At 37.5% G+C, this 20,959-nt stretch overlaps 3 protein-coding genes across 3 annotated transcripts; 1 reads left to right on the forward strand and 2 right to left on the reverse strand.

Moving 5' to 3' along the window:
- Window positions 1-569: 569 nt before the first annotated feature.
- On the reverse strand, window positions 570-6,964 carry LOC143181833 (protein takeout). Its single transcript, XM_076382492.1, has 4 exons — window positions 6,545-6,964; window positions 2,999-3,091; window positions 2,598-2,879; window positions 570-2,332 (listed from the first exon to the last, which is right to left on the reverse strand). The coding sequence occupies exons 1-4, from the start codon at window positions 6,654-6,656 to the stop codon at window positions 2,028-2,030; spliced, it is 792 nt and encodes a 263-aa protein (XP_076238607.1). The 5' UTR covers window positions 6,657-6,964; the 3' UTR covers window positions 570-2,027.
- A 4,261-nt stretch (window positions 6,965-11,225) lies between these two features.
- Window positions 11,226-12,809, reverse strand: LOC143181839 (protein takeout). Its single transcript, XM_076382497.1, has 3 exons — window positions 12,734-12,809; window positions 12,148-12,388; window positions 11,226-11,667 (listed from the first exon to the last, which is right to left on the reverse strand). The coding sequence occupies exons 1-3, from the start codon at window positions 12,807-12,809 to the stop codon at window positions 11,226-11,228; spliced, it is 759 nt and encodes a 252-aa protein (XP_076238612.1).
- A 435-nt stretch (window positions 12,810-13,244) lies between these two features.
- LOC143181383 (uncharacterized) lies at window positions 13,245-19,133 on the forward strand. Its single transcript, XM_076381763.1, has 11 exons — window positions 13,245-13,248; window positions 13,322-13,423; window positions 13,467-13,609; window positions 13,690-13,926; window positions 13,971-14,011; window positions 14,065-14,926; window positions 15,044-15,280; window positions 15,390-15,662; window positions 15,768-15,894; window positions 16,694-16,852; window positions 19,012-19,133. The coding sequence occupies exons 1-11, from the start codon at window positions 13,245-13,247 to the stop codon at window positions 19,131-19,133; spliced, it is 2,307 nt and encodes a 768-aa protein (XP_076237878.1).
- The last annotated feature ends 1,826 nt before the right edge of the window (window positions 19,134-20,959 follow it).

The raw sequence follows: 20,959 nt of genomic DNA on the forward strand, positions 1-20,959 counted from the left end.
GCACAAAATGGCGCAAGCATCTTGTTACAGTTCCGCCTGGAGACTTGGGAAAAAGAAACGTTGGGATAGTGGGAATTGGAGGCTTCTTGATATATTAGAGTATTAGAGGATTTATGTCTCTGTCAGTTATTAGCAGTGCTAGAAGCACTGACACCAATTCCAGAACATAACGCTGAGCTTATGGAAGACTTTTTTCCTAATCTTCTGGATAATCCTCTGGGTTCAAAGTGTCCCAGTGAGTTGGACATCTAGCTAATTCAGGATCTTGGGCCATGGCATTCTTTTTCAGTTTGTCATCTCTTTCAGTAATTATGTAAACATTGCAGCAACTGATTCTACATATTTTGAGAATGCATGGCTTGTGATATTCGCGAGGAAAACATGAGATGTATAGCATTCTAAATAGATACGGTAAGCTCCAATCGGGGCAGCAAATATGCATGTACCTTTGTAAACAAGAAACCCAGAATCCTGTGGGTTGAAAACATTATCTGGGAATTATCTGCTCTGGGAGCACTGGAATTATCTTTGAGCTTTCAGTCGGCGGTGACAAATTATTTACCTGGTGATTCTGATAGATTTATTGCTTTATTTTTCTTTCTTTACTATTTACAATGACGTGCCTCGCGTTATAGGGAGCCAGTGTGAAGCGTTCTATCACGTGGGAAATCAGAATTGTATTTTACAGTATTCTATATACAATTTGTCGATTAGTCTACGTTTGCTGGGCAGTGGTTCTCAACTGTGTCGAGTTTTAACAAGTATTTAGTTATAAATATTTTCGAGTGAAATTTTGAAAATGTATGTTATATATACGTTGAACCAATGTTTATCATCTTATGAGAAATTTGAAGGGGAGTTGAGAATCACTGGTATGGTCTACTATGCTGATTAAACATTGATTTTGAAGGAGTAGTAGGATTGAATAATTCGTTTTCAAATGCTTTCGAAAGGGGCTTACAAAATGATAAGTAAACGTGATAAATTAGGTACTGAAATTTCACAATATTTCAAAACATAACGTAATCTGAATTTGCAAAAAGAAAGTTGCTTGAATAAATTAGAAATAAATTACAAATGTTAATGTTGTTTGAAAAATATTGTAGGGCCATTTGGAAACGAATTACTAAACTAACTTATTTTCAAAATTTCACTAAGCTATAGTGTAGTATAATTACTTAAACTACGTAGTGTAAAGCGTAAATGAGTGATGTCTTACAGAAAAATAGTGTCATAAGCGATAAAATATTACAAATTTTGAGAGTGGATTTTTCTATTAAACCCAAATGAGTATTTGTCAGCTTAATAGTAATGAATCTATAGCAATGCAAAAAACGTGAGAGATCACTGCTGGATTAAGTACAATATTCTGCAGTAAGTCACAAGGAACACGACTTTTATGTTTCCAGTTTGCTGCTCAAAATTGTTTGTTCTCGAAAAGAACACACTGAGAAATGCATCTATTATATTACTACAGTGGCTGATTAAATTATTACAATCACCTGAAGATATTACATTCAATTCACACTTTCAACTTTTTAATTTTCAAATCCTCAAAGTCTTTTTAAGTCAAAAAGATGCATCGAAAATGAATCCCTGTTTAATTTTCTTTAATTTACTGATTTCGTCGTACCGTAGAAATTCACTTGAGAGTCTCTCACAAAGTAACCATAATAACTCTATCAGCTACTGTATTAAAACCAATATAACTCAAGCGGGAATATTCTTAATCTTTTCGCTTAGAAAAATTCATTTATCTTATAAAATAAAAATTTTCCAAAATTTTTCGCAACACCATTAACGCAATAGCGTCTAATAAATTAATTCAGATAACAAAGCTTCAACCTCAATGAAAACAAGTAAATCAGTAATAAAAAATGCTCATATAAAGTAGACCCAATCACATTGACTACCGTTCGAATGAACTTTTCTATGAACACAGGAGGTTTCAAATGTCGGCACTCTTTGTGAAGCGGCAAAGCGCGCGCTTTTCGAAATAGCGTTTTCTAAGATCTTCACTGAGGGAGCTACGTGTCGCGGAGCCAAACTTTCAATGGTACCTTGGTCAAGGCTTTGCCAAGGAAGTCCTTGAAATGTTTCGCGATACTGGCGCTAGCCGCTGGTCTCATTTCCTCGATGATCTCCTTCGCATTCTGATTGAGGAACTGATTCATCGCTTGGCCGATCACGTTGTCGCCGTTCAGCTGATCAACCACGCGGAATCGGGCACGTGCTAAGCTGAAATCTATCAGCATTCGGGCCACCTTCAAATAGCGAACGCCATTTCTGACCTCCTCTGCTCCCTGCACGCGCGCTATTGCTAGGACGTCACCTACAAACATGTTTTACAACAATTTCTTTTAGTAATAACAGAGTAACTATCTTACTTCTTAAAATGGAATAATTATGCTAATCAGATTGCTCGTCATCGAATATTCATGTTAAAATTTTACTTTTTGAATTTTTTCTATTTGCCTCAGACTAATTTCAAATATAAAAAATTATGCAAATTGTGTTTTTATACAACAGTGTGTCTTTCTTATTGAAATTCAAGGGGAGTTGTTTTCGATGAAATGTATTTTGGTGAATCAACTTACCAAAAAGAGCCCAAAAGTCACCGTGGCTCTGAATTGGGAAAAGGAGCACGTTCCCTGCAACCTCGTAATGTCCTTGCAGCTCGATCTTTGGGAACGCCAGGTGAAGGTCGAGTCTGTATGATGGCACATCGACACGCGTCTTCGTAATTGAATAATTCCCTGCGCCAATCACAGTGATGTTCGAGAAGAGAGCTCTGATACGCACTGCTCCTTGCCCATTTTCCATGCCCAGCTCGGGGATGATGAGTGGTTCGATCGGTGGCAGGTCCAAATCAGAGATGCCTGACAGTCGATTATTTTGCAGGAAAAAAATTATTCAACCTCTTTTTATCTGTTCTATTTCATCGATTATCAATTCTTGAAATGACTATGAATTGTAATGCTGCGATTTTCGCACCTACCCTTCAACAAATATGGCTGCAAGTGATTCAAGGTCTTCTGGAAGCATGTCTCTATTTTGGGATCCGACCTGCTGCAAGGCAATATGTACTCGGCTGGAAAAACAGAACAGCCTGAAAACCTTTGTAACTTTCCATTGCATATGATCAACGTGAATGGAATATTTTGTTATGCAATTTTTAGGTCCGCGAAATTTGAAGTTCGCGAGGGAGTCACGCAACGTGAGCAACTTTACTGATGGATTACAATGTCTTCCTACTTCCGGTACCTTTATGCAATCGCTCTTATTACGCTTTGGAGAAATAATGTAATAATTCATAATTTTTTACATTTTGAAAAATCCTTTAACACACCTTCCAACATCGCCAAAGACTACAAATTTAAGCAAGAACCGAGATATTACCCTGAAAAGTGTTCGATTTCCCATCAAATAATCTACACGTAATCGGCTGGGTTCATTCACATATGTATAAGACTATGTGGTGCACCGAAACTGCGTGCTGAAACCAAGATGGAATAATAAAGATATATGGAAAGTATATAGCTCCATCTCTTTTATGTTTTCTTGAGCGTAATACGCATTCGTTATGGAAGGACAGAAATGCAAGAAGATACAAGCTGATGTTTTCGCTAGCAGACTCAAAAGCGGCGTTGCCACCTACACATCATAACAGAGACTCTGTCCCTCTACCCGACAAGCTATTGAATATCTCATCGACGACGACATCTACTGCAGCGAAGACGTCGTGTACGTGTAACCTCTAAAGTTTCAAATGCTAAGCATCCAAGACACGGAAGAAATAACTGCGAAACGTTTACAGGTCACACGCACACATCTTCGCTGCAGTAGCCGTGTCGTCGATGACACATTCAATAGCTTATCGAGTAGAGGTACAGGGTCTCTGTCATGACGTTTAAGCGGCACTGATTTTGAGTCCACCAGCGAAAAAATGCTCTGGACATCTCAGGACTCCTCCATTGAATCCTCAGCGCCCCAGCATCCGACCCGAATACCGCTGCTCAGAGGGCGCCAGCAGCGCGCACCCCAGGAATCTGGACCGTCTGATGCACCCGGCCGATTACGTCCACGCTTTCACTCGAAACGCTCGGATCACTGGCGACTGGACGAGGACGAGCGTGCGCAGTGCGACGAGGATAATCTCGGGACCGGCTCTGGGCCCCCCGACCGCCCGCCACTTTCTCCGACCGATTGCCGCCGATTCCTCGCCGGTTACGCAATCTCTGACATAACCTTCGCCACGCCATCGAGAGCTGTTACGCCATGCCTGGTACCATTATGCCGAGCCGCGGTGACCAGCGCGGCCGGGCCTCGCATATAATGGCTCGCGTTCGAGCTCGGCTGGGCCCGGCTGGGCCGAATGGGCCCGCCGCGGAGGCGAGCCGCTGTTGTACGTACGATCGCGGAATTCTAACCGCGGGCCTTTGTCGAAACGCCACTGTGTTGCGTTCTGTGGCGTAACGATCCTATTGCGCGAAGCTTCTGGAGTTTTTGTGGCGACCAGGATGGAACTTGATGGGCGCAATTAGGGGGTTCATTCGGCGAGTTCCTTGATTCGGTTCTGGGTATTATTCGGGTAATTGGGAGGTTGATTGAGGCTGCTCTGAGGGAGTTATGTAAGGAGAGCAAGAGTGGGTTTTAGGAGGTTTGAGGGTTCTTTGAGTCTTTAAGGGGTTTTTCGATTGTGGCTTCCTCGATGCTAGGGAAAATTTTTGGGAATTAATTTTGGAAAACTACAGATACGAATTTATTCATTTTTTGGTATTTTTTAGTATCCATGTCGCTAAATAATTATTGGAAATATTTTTTATACAATTTTCAACGTGTATCTACTAAGATGGATATTAATGAATTACCAAAAATGAATAAAATCGTGTCTATAGTTTTTCGAAAATTAGTTTCCAAAATTTTTACTAACTTTCAGAGAATGACAGTAGGGAAACCTCTAGTAGGTTTGGTCAAATTAATTGTTGTTAACCTATGCATACATTTTAATTATTATAATTGAATACCTTAGGCATTCATATAATCTTGTGAATAGTTAAAAAATTTGAACTAGTTTTGACCTAATTTTGAATTCTTTGATCTACTTTTTCATAAAATTCTTCCAAATTCGAGGCATCTGAATGACCGAATCTTTTTATAACAATTTTCCACACTGTACTTCTGGAATTCAAAGTATTTTCATTTAGTGCAGTCTTAAGTAATGCAGTAATAGTATTTACCAAGTTGATTAGTCATTTTCATGCGAAGAGAAAGTGGTCTTGCGCGAGTATAAATTATTCATATAAAAATATGTGTAAATGTTAATTGATTGACGAAAAAATTGTTCAGAAATGCGGGGGGAAGCTTAAATTTATGTACCATGCATTTATCTTTTTACGATCTTTAATAGAACGATGGCATCGCCATTATAGTAAAGTGAAATGTCAAAAGAGCTATGATGTCATGAGACTGCGCTTCTTCTAGAGTACTACAGTTTGATTCACTGGATTGGAGATTATTTTTAACTTGTGTATTCACTTATTCAAATCACACTCTTCAGTAATTTTCCCGTCCGATTTAAATTGCAAATATAAGATCTTCGTTTGAATCAGCTTCAAAATAAATAACAGATCAGAGGAAAAATATGCCTTTAAACTCTGTTGGTGCTCTGACACCTGCAACTCTTTTCGTCCTTCATTCTCACGCGTCGAAGAGAAAGTTATATTAAAAAAACATACAAAAAAGCAACCCTTCGTGACCCAATTCTCTATGCTAAAAGCTGAACCGACCCATCGATCACAGGATATTAATCTGGCTCACAACAGTCACCCCCCACTCCATATTGCGCAACAGGAAAACTCAAGAAGAGTGTTACTTCCATAATCCTGAGTCACTGTCCCAAAACGACGCAACCATCGATCACTGTGCTCCTATTACATAACAGAACCATCCTGTTGGCCGTTTTTCGTTGGTTCAACAGGGTGCTCTTCAAAGATTGGTCAAGAAGAAGTGAAACTACCCGTTTCCGTCAGAAGGCAAACGTCAACGAAGGAAAACGCACGGTAACACAATACGCTTCCGCGACGATAATCGTTTCCCACAATAGTCCGTAGCGCGTGCAGAAAGAGAAAGGCAGATACGCTCAATGATCGTAAAAGGAAAACACGGGGAATAATTACTCGCTCGTGCCGCCTTCATTGTGCACCTGTTACGTCGCTAGGGATAGCCAAGAAAGAAGTGCAATCTTCCTCTCAGTGGGATTCAGTGATGAATCCACTCTGATAGGTCCCACGATCTAGGCAAATTGTTCCACTTCGAAACTAGGAACCACCTCCAGTCATCTTCTACTTGGACCCATCTCCAATAACTTCACTGCTGTCAGCCTTTACAGGCTAGGATGTCACAGTCTCCTCCTTTGGTGTCAGGAACCATTTCACTTATCTGGGTGGCTCAGAAAGCACCACCTCCACCTTTCACGATCTTGCTACCCCTAACTAGCCACGTGCACAGGGTAATAGAAAAAGAAAAAACGCGGGAAGCTTACGGATCTCGAAGTCAGGCTCGTTCAACTGAGGGTTGCGTTGCTCCTCGCAGGACACCTGGGTGGACACCAGCGCCACCAGCCACAGGCAAGCTAGTCCTCGGTTAGGGAGCATCCTGGAGGATCCCCGAGTGAGACTCGCGAAGTCGAAAGTGGCTCTTTAGGTCTTAATCCCTGAGTCTTGGCCCAGTCGCCAACTCGGTGTCCTCTGGGTGACCCACTGTCCTGAATCCTTCACTTTGGTCCACTTGTGCACACCTGTTCCTCTGGCTTGGTCGAGAGATTCACTTTTGTAAATTCACTACTTTTTTATTTGCGAGTTCTCAGGAGAGGGTGCTTATTACATTGTCTGGGGAAGGAGGCCTGATGGGAGGATCAAAGAGCAGAAAATGGAGGATAATGGGCGAAGGACATAAGGTGATGGCTAGGTGGATCGACTTTGGTAAACTAAACACGGGCCCCCGTTCATATTCTGTCTTATATGCCACTGTTCCCCCTACTCCAGCCAGTACTCGCTGCTTTAAACGGACCCGCCACTTTGCCTCTTTCTATTTTGCTCCGGTGAAGCTCTCGCGCTTTGAACACCGCAGATTTGCGGTTTTTGGGTAGGAAAATGAATTCTGTGACTGTTAGATTCTTTAGTGGAAAAGATGTCTGTTGAGACGAATTTGGCGTGTGACAATTGGATGCTGAGAAAACTTTTGGGCCCACACTTGAATCCAAAATGTGAACTACATTTGTACAGTTTAAATATAGAATATTTGCAGGCACTATTATTAATATATTATAGCAGTAAAATCGTATTTTAAATAGAGTTCTCTGATACATAAATTTGAGTGTACTAAAATTTTATAAAGTGGTCCCAAAAACGGGGTCCAAAAAGCAAACGATAATCAGGTTCTAAAAATTGCACACCCTATTGTATATTTCATTGTTCAGTTCTTATTTATCTAGAGCCATATAATATCGAATTTAACAAACAGAAAATTTTTCTAACAATTGTCTTGTTTAATGAACACATTTTTTTAAAAATAATTTTTCTTATTTTATATTTTAATTGTACTCTCCATTCTTTTCTTTATGGAATTAGAATTACTTCAGATCACCCTAACCATTTGTCTACCTTAAAATTCTTAAAATTCATCTATCAAAAGTTGGGAAAAGTTGAGCTAGGAACAATGTGGAACTTCGACGATTTGTTTTGAAGAATCAATTACAGGGCAATCTTGTTAGCCGATATTAATTCACGATAATAAGTCACGATTTTCTGTTTGTTGCATAGTCGGCCATGAATGTTTAATGCGGCATTGTGTTTTCGAATTGGACCTTGATAGGAGTCGTGCGAAGCATACAAGACAAATTACTCGGAAATGAGCGAGGAAGAAAGGTGTATTCAGCAATCTCTTTAGAGTAGAATAAAATGTCTTATCTATGAAATGAATTAATTATTTATGTCATCTTAAATATTATAGTTTATAGTGTACGTTTAGGGCTAGGACCTTTGCAGTTATTTTTTTTTTTTTAATTTTACCTCGTGGTTAAAAATTCTGTAAACTTGCGAACAATTGGCCCTGAGAATGTAAGTGACATAACTGAATTCCATTTTATATTCAGACAATAGTGCTCTCTTAAAATCTGGGTTACCTAATTGTAGAAGAGTATAATAATAGTAGTCTACTACGTCATCTGCGAGTCAATGAATACTAATTTCTTTTAAAGTCCTCATTTTGTCATATTTTCAGTTAACAATCATGGCTCTGCTTTTAATAGTATACTATTTTTAAATAGTCTGTAGTCTATTTTCCTTTTTTCCCTACATTCTTTTTAAATTCTAGTTAAAAGCACAGTGTTCATAATTTATTATCATTTTTCCTGTGACAAAAGATTGTCATATCAACAAGAAAAGACATGGGTGGTTCTTTGGTCTCCCGAAACGATGTTTCAGTTTCGATTGCTATCAGTTGTTTGAACACCTTGAAACTCTTACCTCTTTTACACTTCGGAGAAATTCTAGTGGACCGTGTTACTCTTGCCCAATTTGAGCTGTCGACATCATGAGGACCCTTTGACTCGAGTACGTGTATTCTAATTGCATAACTTTCTAAATCGCACACTTTGGAAACAACAGGGATTTAGAAATCTTGTGTGAAATGGGTCACCTAGTAACTACTCGAAAATCTGAGCCTTTTTTTCAAAATCAGAAAATATAATCGATCATAGGATTCATGAAAAAAATGACAAACCAGAAACAGAATGTAGGAAGTTGGGAGGGGGAAACTAAACGTAAGTAGAAGTGGGTTGCCTATGGTCAGGCGAGCTCTTGGTCATGCAGTATGTTACATTCACCACAGAATTATTAAATGCTCACAAAATTTATTTCACGTTTATACAGGCTGATTCAAGTAACTGTATCGTCTGAATTTTCTTATAAACTGTTTGCAGGAAGAACTGTTTTAAATGAAAGTTGTTTTTTATCGTGAGCATACTCCTCTTTGGTATCCTCTTCTTGATACCAAACAATTTGTCTTTAAAACACATTTTCATATAATAAATAGTTCACAAGAAGATTCAGGTGATACAGTTGCGTGACTCACTCTGTATATCTAAACTTAAAATTGAAGCAAAAAATTTTCTAATGAATTAAACTAGCTTTTTAAATTTTGAGAGCTGAATAATGACTACATTTTTTCATTCTTTGTCATTTTTGTCCTTTCTTATATTCATACAATTAAAATTACAAAGTAAGAGTGGTTTTCTTACTAAGAATGAGCTGCAAAAAGAAGTTTAGTGTTCTTTCGTGCATTTGTCAAATGATATTTAAAAGTGCATTTTACATGCAACGCGTCGACTGCTAGTGCATTTACGTGAACGTGACTATAGTTTCTTTTCAAAGAAAGCCTTTTACAGAGTTACACCTTACGGCTCTTGTGGTAGGACATCTGCATACGAAATTGCAGCCTCATTTATAAAACACGTGGAATTTTTCATGAATAACTGAATAAAAATATTCGACACAGCCTGTTGAAAAAATACATATTAACAGCCAATTTATAATTTTATTATATATTTCCTGCAAATATAAAATATAAGTAGCGCTGAGTAATTATACACGTAACTCAGTCTCATAAAGTGTTTAAAAAGCAGGAAGTTTTTTTGCAAATTTTTACGACTTTTTAATCTTCTGTTTATATGTATATATATATTTTACTACCTAATTTCCATGACGCAAGAGTCCCTTCAATTACTCATCCCAGTGTCTTCAATTTCTTCACCGAGTCTTTCACAACAGTGTCATTATTTTAGAGAGCTGCTGAGCAGCGTGGTTATGCGAGATTGCTGGTGGTTCATCTCGACAAATAATAGCAAAATGATTACTTCGTTTCACGCTGTAATTTATAATTGACCTGAAATTTTATTGTTTAAAATGCAGCAAGGCAGAAATGACTAACCACTAGTATGAATACTCAGTCTATAAATTAATTTAAATATGAAGACATACGATTATTAATTTAAACAATAAGAAACATTGATCATTCTTTATACATGCAAATAGAACTGAGAGATTGAGTCTTTTTATGAAAAATAAAGAAGTGAGTATAATAATTTAAACAGAAGGTATGTAATTATTTTCTTTGATAGTTTATTTATTATTGCGTTACCTAAAATTTATCACTTGGAAGTTTCGAATGCGCCTACAGAATGATTGCTCAGCTAGCTGGTTTACAATGTGGTAATCGGCTTATAGGCTCATAAACTGCTCATTGTGAAAGTAATCAAATTACTCTCCACTTTAATGAATAATTTCAAGCACTTATATTCTTGATGGAAAGGCCAATACTAAGTCTTGGACGAAATAAATAATTTAATCTTAATGGAAATTTCGAAGATCCAATATCTTGTAGCTATGATACAGGGCGTTTCAAAAGTACATGTCAATAATTCAGGAGCTGAATAAGCAAAAAATGACACATGAATATATGTCCTACACATATGCCTTATTATTCGACTTATGGATTAAAGATGGTCAAAATGTCCACTGTGTGCCTTAACACACGCTATTACATGTCTTACAATTAGCATCGAGGTTTGCACTGGCTGGAAAATATCAGGTGTTCCTCGAGCAGGTTCAAATACATTTGGATCCTTTGTTGCAGTTTGTGCACATTCTTCACTTGCATTGAACACTCAATAAATTTTAAATGACTCTAAAGATAAAAATCTAATGGCTGATGGACATACTTTCGAACATTCTCTTTAATCGTCTATAACTTGAAAAGCAAGATATATAGGATGTTTATATAACATCTTTTACTCATTTTAGTGTGTAGATTCAGTTCCTGAGACATTGATGTGAACATCTGTAACACCCAGAAATGATGCAATGATTTAAGTATAATAAAAAAGGATAAAGTGTTTAAATCCTCATAAAACAATTTTTAACTTCAATTCCCAATGTATATAACTTTATTTTAAAAAAAGAAACATGCACATGTCCATGGCTTGATCCAATAAATAATATAAGATATTTCTATACAAATGTTAAAAACTGCATACAACTTAGATAAAAAAAGGTTCAACTAATGTTATGAATTTCTTAAATTGCATAAAATTGTAGAGCAGTCTAAATAGTAAAATTTTCTCAAAAAGTATCATTTTACATAATTTCCTAGTAACTTTCTTGGATTCAAGGTGGCAGTAAAACATCTTCAGGAAACTGGGCGAATATCGTGTCAGTATAATTCTTGATAAGTTCGCCGATGGTTTCCTCCAGCTTCGGCTTGATCTCCACAATGACAGTCTTCCAGTTCTGGTTCAGGAAAAGGTTCATGGCGCCTGAGAGCGTCTGGTCGCCGTCGAAAAGGTTATCCAGGTGCACAGTAGCGCGACCTATGTCAAAGTCCACGTAAATGTCACCGACACGCTGATGGATTCGTCCATTTTTCTCATTGCGATAACGCTCCATCTGGATCGTGATGACCACCTCGATGTCACTGAAGTTCCCGTGACCCACACCATTCCCTTTAATCGGCAGGAACATTATTCTGCCATCTAAATTGTAATTCGTGACCATTTCGAGGTTTGGAATGTACAGTTTCAACCTCATGCGATTTTTTTCTAGGTCCAGTCTAAAAAAATTCAAAAGATATATGCATATGCTTTTAGTAACATCAATATTGAGTAATTGTTAGTTGGTGTCATGTTAACTAGCTGCCAGAGGGAATTTAGAAAAATATGCAAGATTATCCCAGATAGCACATGACGTCTGAAAGACGTCTATTTTATGTCCATTTAATGCATAAGTTGCTTAAATCTGACTATGCTAGTGATTACATATTTTAAAAAATCTTATAATTAATTTGCTGCCATTTAACAACATCCAGCATAGTTACACCAATATTTATTGTGTAAATGTTATATGCCCAATCACTCTAAATTAAAATAGTAGGTACCTGGTAGATAAATTTTATCTAATCTCACTATTAAAGCAACGTACACACTCTTATTTAAATATTATTAAAATTTAATTACACTTAAATTAATAATAAATCTAATTAAATTTAAATATTCGATAGTTTCTAAATACAATATTAACATAAAAAACATACCTAATAGTTTTGGGTACAATATTAACACCCCCATAGATGGATACATTACTATACTTCGATTCCATATAGATTGGTCCAGATGCCTGATTGATATTAATTTCGTTTATGCGAAATGGTTCACATGGCGGAATATTAAGAGCTGGTATGCCATTTTTCAAATACGGTTTCAACAAATTAACGCTCTGTTTTATACAGTCGTTCAAATGTGGATCACTTCGGTGACATATTTTCAAAAACGGGGCTGGAAATTCAAATAAAATTATCTTAAAGTTAATTTACAATTTATTTATTTAGGTAGCGCTTTTAATAGTGCTACAGACTTGATAAACCTAAATACTTCGAACGTGGCGTAGTTTTCTGTACGATTCATCGTGAATTAAAATGCACGCGCTCCAAATGCGAATTACTTTATATATTGGGTGTCTCAGAATTTCAGAATTCGCGAACTGTCAACGTGAATATTTTCAGCAAGTAAATTAAAGCTACAAACACCTTGCCTCCTCTAAACTTTATTCCTAAATTTATCACTTTTCTGCTTTTGTTTTAATAACTAAAAAAATGTTCACATTAAAAGAATGAAACTTACGTATTTCTGGAATAGACGAACTGGTAGCCAAATAGATTATCGCAAAAAGTAGTATTAAAGCTTCGTGGAATGTCATTGTTGTCACGAAGAAGTCTGATCACGAAATAATTTCCAAGCAGCTTACCATCGAATATTGGGAATATGTTGCTGACTAGCAATGCGCTGACGCTGTCGTTTCAAGACACAGTTTGCTTCCTGGAGAAGGTCACTCAACTCAGTGTTTCGATATTTCTTCCACAATAATTGCACTGCAAGCATATTCTCCCATTTTGTTCTACATTTCCAGTTATTTCTATCAGTTATTTATTAGTTTTCTTTTTACACAAGAAATAGTGTTCCTTGTTATTTATTTTCAAAGTATTTTCTAATTTAAAATACTATGAAATTATTTTTGAGGTTAAAGTGTACTCTTTTTAACTTTTCTCGAAGTTCTTTATTAAAAATACTGTACTGCTAAAGTGGTAATTAAAAATGTAGGAAAGGAGTAAAATATTAATAAAACTAAAGAAATATGTGTATAAATAAACATCATCTCCCTAAATTACTGATTTTTAAACAATTTTCTAAAATCCTTTTTAATTACTCCAGTATTCAAAACCAAGACTTTTCTTATCTCGACTAGAGTCCCCCTATCGATGAAATGCAAACTCACAGCGCGTGCTCGCTATTATGTACATTTAAGAGCACGCAGTTACGTAACATCGAACTATTTGCGGCTTTGGGACCACGACAGCGTGGCTAGTTTTCCACTTAAGGTCGGGGAAGGACCTTGCCCTCTATTACGAGCGCAGCGTCGAGAAGAACTTAAGGGAAACGATGACCGAGGATGCAGAAGCAAGAAGGAAAAAAAAAGAAGCTAAACGTAAAGATCGCCTAGTATAACACGCCTCAAGAATGACTGGTCCATGGCCCAGATCTGATGCCCTTCCACGATCTACTATAAAAACCTGCAGCAGACGTATCATCCACTCGCAATCGACGCCTCTGCACGACCGAACAACTGTCTTCTCGATTTTTCCTCATTAGAAGACACCAAACACTCCGATGATGGTCTTGGAGGACCTGGTCGAACTGATCCTCAACTGATCGCAGACATACTGGAAGAGGAGCAACAGACCATCCGCCTGAGGCCACGTGTGTTAATGTGTGTGACCCTTTTTTTCTTCCTGTTGATTGTCATCGTCACTACAATTGTACTACTGCTATTCTTCAAGCCTACATACATCTGGGAGATCAGATCCTTGGCGTAGATCCCAGTGATTATCTTTGGTCCATTCAGTAAGTCAACAGAGCTTCAAACAAAGTTTAATTTATTGATAGTTGAAGACTAGAATTGGAAGAGGACCAAACAAAATGTCAAAGGCTGTTGTTCTCTTGTTAACTATTTGCCTGGTGACCCTGGCAAATGGTCAAGGGACTCTGCTAGAGATGTCCCAGCAACTCTGGGCGAAGCTCCTCTCAGGTGGTTTCTCCAAAGCAGGGAAACTGGACCCTCTGAGGGTGCCAGTGATCAAGGTAGACCAGTCTGAAGGCGACACCAGTTACAGAATAATCCTGAAGAATGTAGAAATCGTTGGGCTGAACGAGTCCACCCTGGAGAGCATTCACATTGCCAGAGGTAGACTCAAGTCGAACCTAAGTGAGCTGGAAGCTGGCTACGTGAGCTACAGCGACCTGAGGGACCTGGACTCCATCAGGTACAGGTTCCACACACTTATCAAGGAGCCCAAGACCCAGAATGAGAGCTTCGAGGCGATAGTCTCTGCCACGGGCCAGGACAGCAAGTTCAGTGCCAGCTCGCCAGAACAGGAAAGTCGTCTGGAGCGAATGAGGCAGTACGATCCCTTCCTGCTGAAGATCCAAGCTGACAAGATGAGGGAGGAGTCCGCTGAGCTGCGCGAGAAGAAGACCCAGAGCTCGACCTTTGGCACCTTCAGCATGGAGGGCGCCAGGGTCGTCTCCAGACCCGAGTCAGCTCGCATAACGATGAACTCCAAGGTACCATCCGACGTCCACCTAGTCTACTCGATGAGTCCCACGAACTCTGGACCCAACTCGAGGAACTACGAACGGAAGGACAGTTACGACAGGCCCAGGCCAGCTTTCTACCCTGGCAGAGGTCAGGGAAGCACTCAACAGGAGGACAGGAGAGAAAGCTTCAGCGCTGGAAGAGCTGAGGAGCGCTACGAGGACGTCCAGGGTCAGAGGAGGGAAAGTTTCAGTGATAAAATAACAGAGGCGCGCTACGAGGATTTCCAGAACCAGAGAAGGGAGAACTATGACAGCAGGAGAACTGAGCAGCGCTTTGAGGACGCTCAAACCTCAGCTTCTGAGAACTTTGAGAGCAGGGTCAAGGGTCAGGATCCAAGGATTCCTGGTTTTCCTATTAGGAACCAGGGCTTCCAGGGTGAGTCGAGGTTGGAGAAACAGCCTGGTTACATTGACATTGTTTACGCGGATGGGTACAATGGTAACGTGAGGCGGTTTGGGAATGGAAGGATCGAGGGCAAGGATGCCCAAGTTTACGGGATCAAGGACGTTGAGAAGGTACTGTAGGAAGCTTTGCTAGAATTAGAGGGGTCAACAGACTCTGACTGAATTTTTATCGTGATTACTGGTATCCAGGGATTTTAGAACAGTTAAATTATATGAACAGGATATTCTGGAGAACAGACGAGTGATCTCTCGCAACTGCACCGAAGGAGAATCACTGACGAAGAGGAACGAAGAGGTCAAGGCTGCAATTGCTGCTAAGAACCTGGAGGGACTGTCTCGATACGCCAAGAATTATCAAGAGAAGCAAGGATTCTTTGAGGAAGGAATGCAACTGATTTACCATTATGGTGGAATGGGCTCTAACAATTCTAAGAACGTAAAGGGTGGTCTTGGAACCAGACATAAACGCGCACACAGGGATAATGAGACTGATGTGAGCTGGTATTCTTTTTGAAAGACGAAATACTCATAAATGACTTTCTCATTTTTGTTTAAAGTTGGTCATGATTTTTACTTGAATTTGATTTAATCTTTGAAGGATGACGTGATGCACGTTATTTTGAAAATACGTGTACCCATGCTCCGTATCAAGTCAGACTATCAGCTCATGGGCAAGGTTGGAAAGGAGCTGGTGAGGGGAAATGGAAAACTGAATGGAAACTTCAGTAAGGAATTTTTTCTTTTACTGAAAAATAAAGTGTATCAATTTGTTTGGAAATTCGAGATTTCGTAGGGCTTTCTTGCAACTTGTATTTTTGAAGTGATGTATACAGGGAATTCCAAAAATGGAACAAAAAATTTGAGCATCTAAAATATTGCAAACTTTGATAGGAGACTTTCTATGCATGTATAATATTTACATTTAGTGAATACTTTTTTGTGCATTTTTATATTGACTGCATTTATGAATCGTTCTGTATAATTGTATTTGCTGTGATAATGCAGATTCTTCTTCTAAAATATTTATTTTAGTACATGAGATCCAAATTGACAGAAATAATATAATATTTCTGTAGTAACATGAGTTGCAGAGAAACAAAGTCTTCAATAAAAACATATAAACAAAATTAGTCCACCAGGTTGGCAAAGGCAGGTATAAAAGACGCTACCTCAAAACAAAACCTTCTGATTCGAGATTTGGAAGTCAAGGTGGAAACACTGTACAAGTGTCAAATCCTAGAATTTAGAATTTGAAGTGCAACAATGATACCTTGCTCATTGTTAGTGATACATGAACTGTGCCTTTACATTTCTCTATCAAATAAAACCAACTTCTGAATTATTATCAAGATAGTCACTTGATATCTACAGAAAATAATGAAGGTACCCACTTTGCCAGCTTCAAGGAAGAAAACTTTTTACTTCAATATCTCCACAACACAGAATTTTATCTACACAAATCATCTTTAAAATTAAAATAAAACAAGTGTCTCTAAATAACAAATACCTTCATTCTGCTTTTAGGTGACGTATTGGCAGACTTCACCATCGAATTAAAGAAACTCAAGGACCAGGGTATCCTAATCGTACGTGCAGCCAGGAGCAAGCTGGAAGGCAAGAAGCAGAACCTCAGTCTCCAAGGCATGGACGAAAAGGGACCAGTGAAATCGATCCTCAGCCACGGTAAGTGATATTTAATTTCCATCGTAATTTCATTTCTTCTTGCCTCGCAAAAATACAGGCATACCACAGAGGAAGATAAAGTCCTTAACTTAGGTAAATAGGACCACACCTAAAATCAGAAAACAAGATTAGCTCTTTGCTCCTTAAGGCAAAATAGTTTTAAAGAGGAAAATAAAGTCCTTAACTCAGGGAAATAGGACCACAGCTAAAATCAGAAAACAAGATTAGCTCTTTGCTCCTTAAGGCAAAATAGTTTTAAAGAGGAAAATAAAGTCCTTAACTCAGGGAAATAGGACCACAGCTAAAATCAAAAAATAAAATTAGCTCTTTGCTCCTTAAGACAAAATAGTTTCAAAGAGAAAAAATAAAGTCCTCAACTCAAGGAAGTAGGAACATACCTAGAACCAGAAAAAGAAGCTACACTTTTTTCTCCTTAAGGAAATATAATTTCTCAAGGACCTATCGATTGTCCAAAACTTCTTGCTCCCTGGGACACTTGTTCCGCGAGGTGTCCGTAAAAAGTGCCTCCATGAGTCAGAAACACAAAAGCCGGTTTGATTATGTAAAACTCTTTCGTCTGTCTCCGTTGCGTCATAGAGCCAGTGTTCTTCCGTAATTATCAGGCGTCGAGGAAAAGGGAGGAAAAAAGGAATTCCGTCGAGGAAAGCGCTTGTCGATCCCCAAAGTTGCGTCCGTATCGATATTCCATTAGAATCGAATGCGTGTCCACTTGTTCACATCATGTAACGTCGCGCACGCAATTACATAAAAGACGAGAGAGCTTCGACGAGCTGAAAAATACTTTCTTTCGGCAGTACTTGGGTGATTGAGATTCGATCGTCTCATTTAAGCTGCGTTCCCACTTCTGTGATGAACCACGGAGATTTGACTAATTTTTTGAGTAAGATACTCTCTGCTTTGAATACTGAAGCAGACAGTAATATATCAGACTTGATGCAAGAAGCAAATTTGTAAAATTTTTCAGCTTGAATTGTTTGTTCAGTTATGTTCTAATTAATTAATTTAGTTATATATCTGGGTATATTTTTTGTGTAGTGTAATTTGAAGAAAGATATTAAGGCAAAAGGTTTATGAAAGCTTTATCTTGCTTAAGGTGAGTAATATTTATACTGAATAATATAACACTGTTAATGGGAAAAATGAAATTTTAGGGAATTTAAGAAAAAAATTGATTTTTCAAACCTGTATCGTAAAATTCTTTTTTGCTGTGTGTTTTCTTTAGTAAGTGTTCTTTGCAGCATATCACAGTCGTAAGAACACGGCTTAATGAGTATACTAGCTTAGCCACGCGTTGAAGTCTCCAATGCGCGCGAAAGCGAGAAATTTCAAAACAAATCTACGGAAGTATACATAAAGACTTACAAATGACAGCATAATATTCCCTCAATATGAGTATTCAAATTTCAATACTGATATTATTAAATTAGTATTTTCCTCTAAAATTTAAATAAAAATTTAGTTAATAATCAATAACTTTAGTTATGGTAGCATAAAGCTCTCTCTCCAAACTGTGTCGATAGAACATTGCAATATCTGAATTTTCTCATATAAAGTGCTACAAAAATAATTACAGCCAAAATGAAAAATGAAAAATTCTTAACTTCAGACTCCACAATAATACATATTATTTATGCTAAATATGGACCATGTCTCATAAACTACCACAAGCTTCTCAAACTGAATATCAAGTACAGAAGAACCTAAGATAATCCAGGTCTCAATTATTCTTGATCATAAAATCGTGATTAAGATTTAAATTACGATTTAATATAATAACAATCGATGAAAAATACTGAATTGGTCATCGAAGAGGCTCCTTCACGTTTAATGCTCTTGTAATCGATGTCCTACAGCAGTTTAATTGAAACCACCGCTGTCGATTCGCTTAAAGAACTTTCCTGGTTCGCGTGATCGAACGTCCAATTAAAATTCAATGAAACGGACACGTCATGCGTTACAACCCGACATTTGTCAGTAAGTAGGAAACAAAAGGGGAAAGTAAAAGTGAATATTCTGAGCATCGATCAGCGTTGCGAGCGAAGTAAAAGTGTCCACTTTCTGTAACGTCCTAATGCACCCCCACGAAACCGAGATATTAACTCGCTTAATGGCAGACTCACGTTGACTTTCGTCCGCAGGTCTGATGGCCGCGGAGGCAGTCGCCGCCATGCTGGCCGATGATTTGGCTACCAAGGCGCTCAACGACAAAACGGCCGACGCGATGATTTACAGAATGTACAAAAATCTCCCTGTCAATTAATATTGAATCATGGGGGACAGGCTGACATATATGTTCAACTGGATTTTGATTTCTACGCGTTTTCACTTTGTTCTTGGAACTGGCATACTTTGCTCAAAATGATTAGGGGATTTTTAGATCGTTCAGAAGAAGGATGTTTAATGTTATTAATTATCTGATTTTAGAAAAGCACTTCATTTATATATTTGAGGCTGTTTGAAATGGTTTGGCGATATTTCTCAGTCTGTAGAATATTGGATGCTTATGATCTTGAAGTGATCTAGTCTTCCTTTTCTTGTAATACTTTGCTCAGAATATTTAACGATTGGCAATCATTGGAATTCCTGTTTTTGTCATTTAAAGTGAATTGTATTTTTCTTTTAATTTTCAATAATTGAGAATGAATTTTTTTTAAGTATAATTTGTATGAAAAATGGATATTGTCAGATATCTCGAGCAGGTAGTATTTTGATTATTTTCTGCAATGTATGCCTAATAATAGAGTAACCATTACATGCATTTATTTATTATTAATATTCAGAACTACCATTTCAGAGAATATTTTATAGCTCTGACTAACTCATTAATATTACAAATAGGCTGCATGAGATATATTAAGATACTTATTTTATTAATTATTTATTATGTGTACACATGTTGAGCATTACATACGCAGATGTTGTGAGTATTTTGTTGTATCATTAAATCGTATTGGATAAGGGAATAGTTTGTTTAAGGCAGTAACCTAGTAACATATAGGACTATTGAATACCTGTTACTTAATTATTCCTCATTACCGCAATAGACCTCTGTTAATCTATTTAATAATTTAATTTATGTTCACGTTATGCAATATTTTTGTCATTACTTTATACAGAGGAACTCTGTTTCCCCCTTTACGAGTCAAAGGTTGCATATTTGCATATTCGAAAAAGTATCACCACCAAAATAAAATATGTAACGCATCGAGTTGCGTCACTCGAAGGAGCAGGACATTGAATACATATTCGATTTACTTAAACGAGTTCTCAATCGTTACGTATAGTCCATACGCAATTACAACAACGCCATAGCGGAACCAGTTGGAATCCGTCACATTTTACATAATCGTATTTGGGAAATGCAACAAGTTGCACCAGCATTAGACGACAGGGAAAGTAGTTGTCAACGAATGGATATGAAATCGGAATTACGTTTAACGGGATCACGAGACTGGAATAATGTTTAGTTAATTAAGAAAATTTCTTTGAACCCCATGCAACCAATCTGGTGTAATTGCATGGTCGTATTCTGAATCGTATTTATCTTATTATATTATGATGCACTTCATATACTTTTAATTTTTAGGTTGTAATGATAGTAAGTTTAATCATAACTTGGGTTCAGTAATTATATAGATAGAAGTTAAGTATATTAATATAAAAAATTCTGGTATAGAATTATACTGTAGCCTTATGTCATATTGTTATTAATATTATATTGTGTGTATTTATTTTAATGTATTATGGGTTCAAGCTATGAAGAATAAAAAATTCCATTCTAAAGAAAATTCAGAATGTCAGCAAAAAGAGTAATAGAATATTGTTAATGAATTATTAATTAAAAACTAAACTGTTATTTAGAAAAGTGGAACATCTACGTGACTCATTATCGGCAATAATAAACTTTTGTAATAGAGCAAAGTTTCACTTTTTAAGGAATTTTCAAATCCACGTGGAAAAATGGCTTGACACTTTCTACGAAATAATACGCCTGGCACAGAGTCGTTGACCTAAATATGGAAAGCATGGAATCAAAAAATTACAAACTAATACATAATTAAAATCCTCTTCTAACAAAACCTTCAA

This window comes from Calliopsis andreniformis, chromosome 7, assembly GCF_051401765.1.
Source record: "Calliopsis andreniformis isolate RMS-2024a chromosome 7, iyCalAndr_principal, whole genome shotgun sequence".
Classification (NCBI taxonomy): domain Eukaryota; kingdom Metazoa; phylum Arthropoda; class Insecta; order Hymenoptera; family Andrenidae; genus Calliopsis; species Calliopsis andreniformis.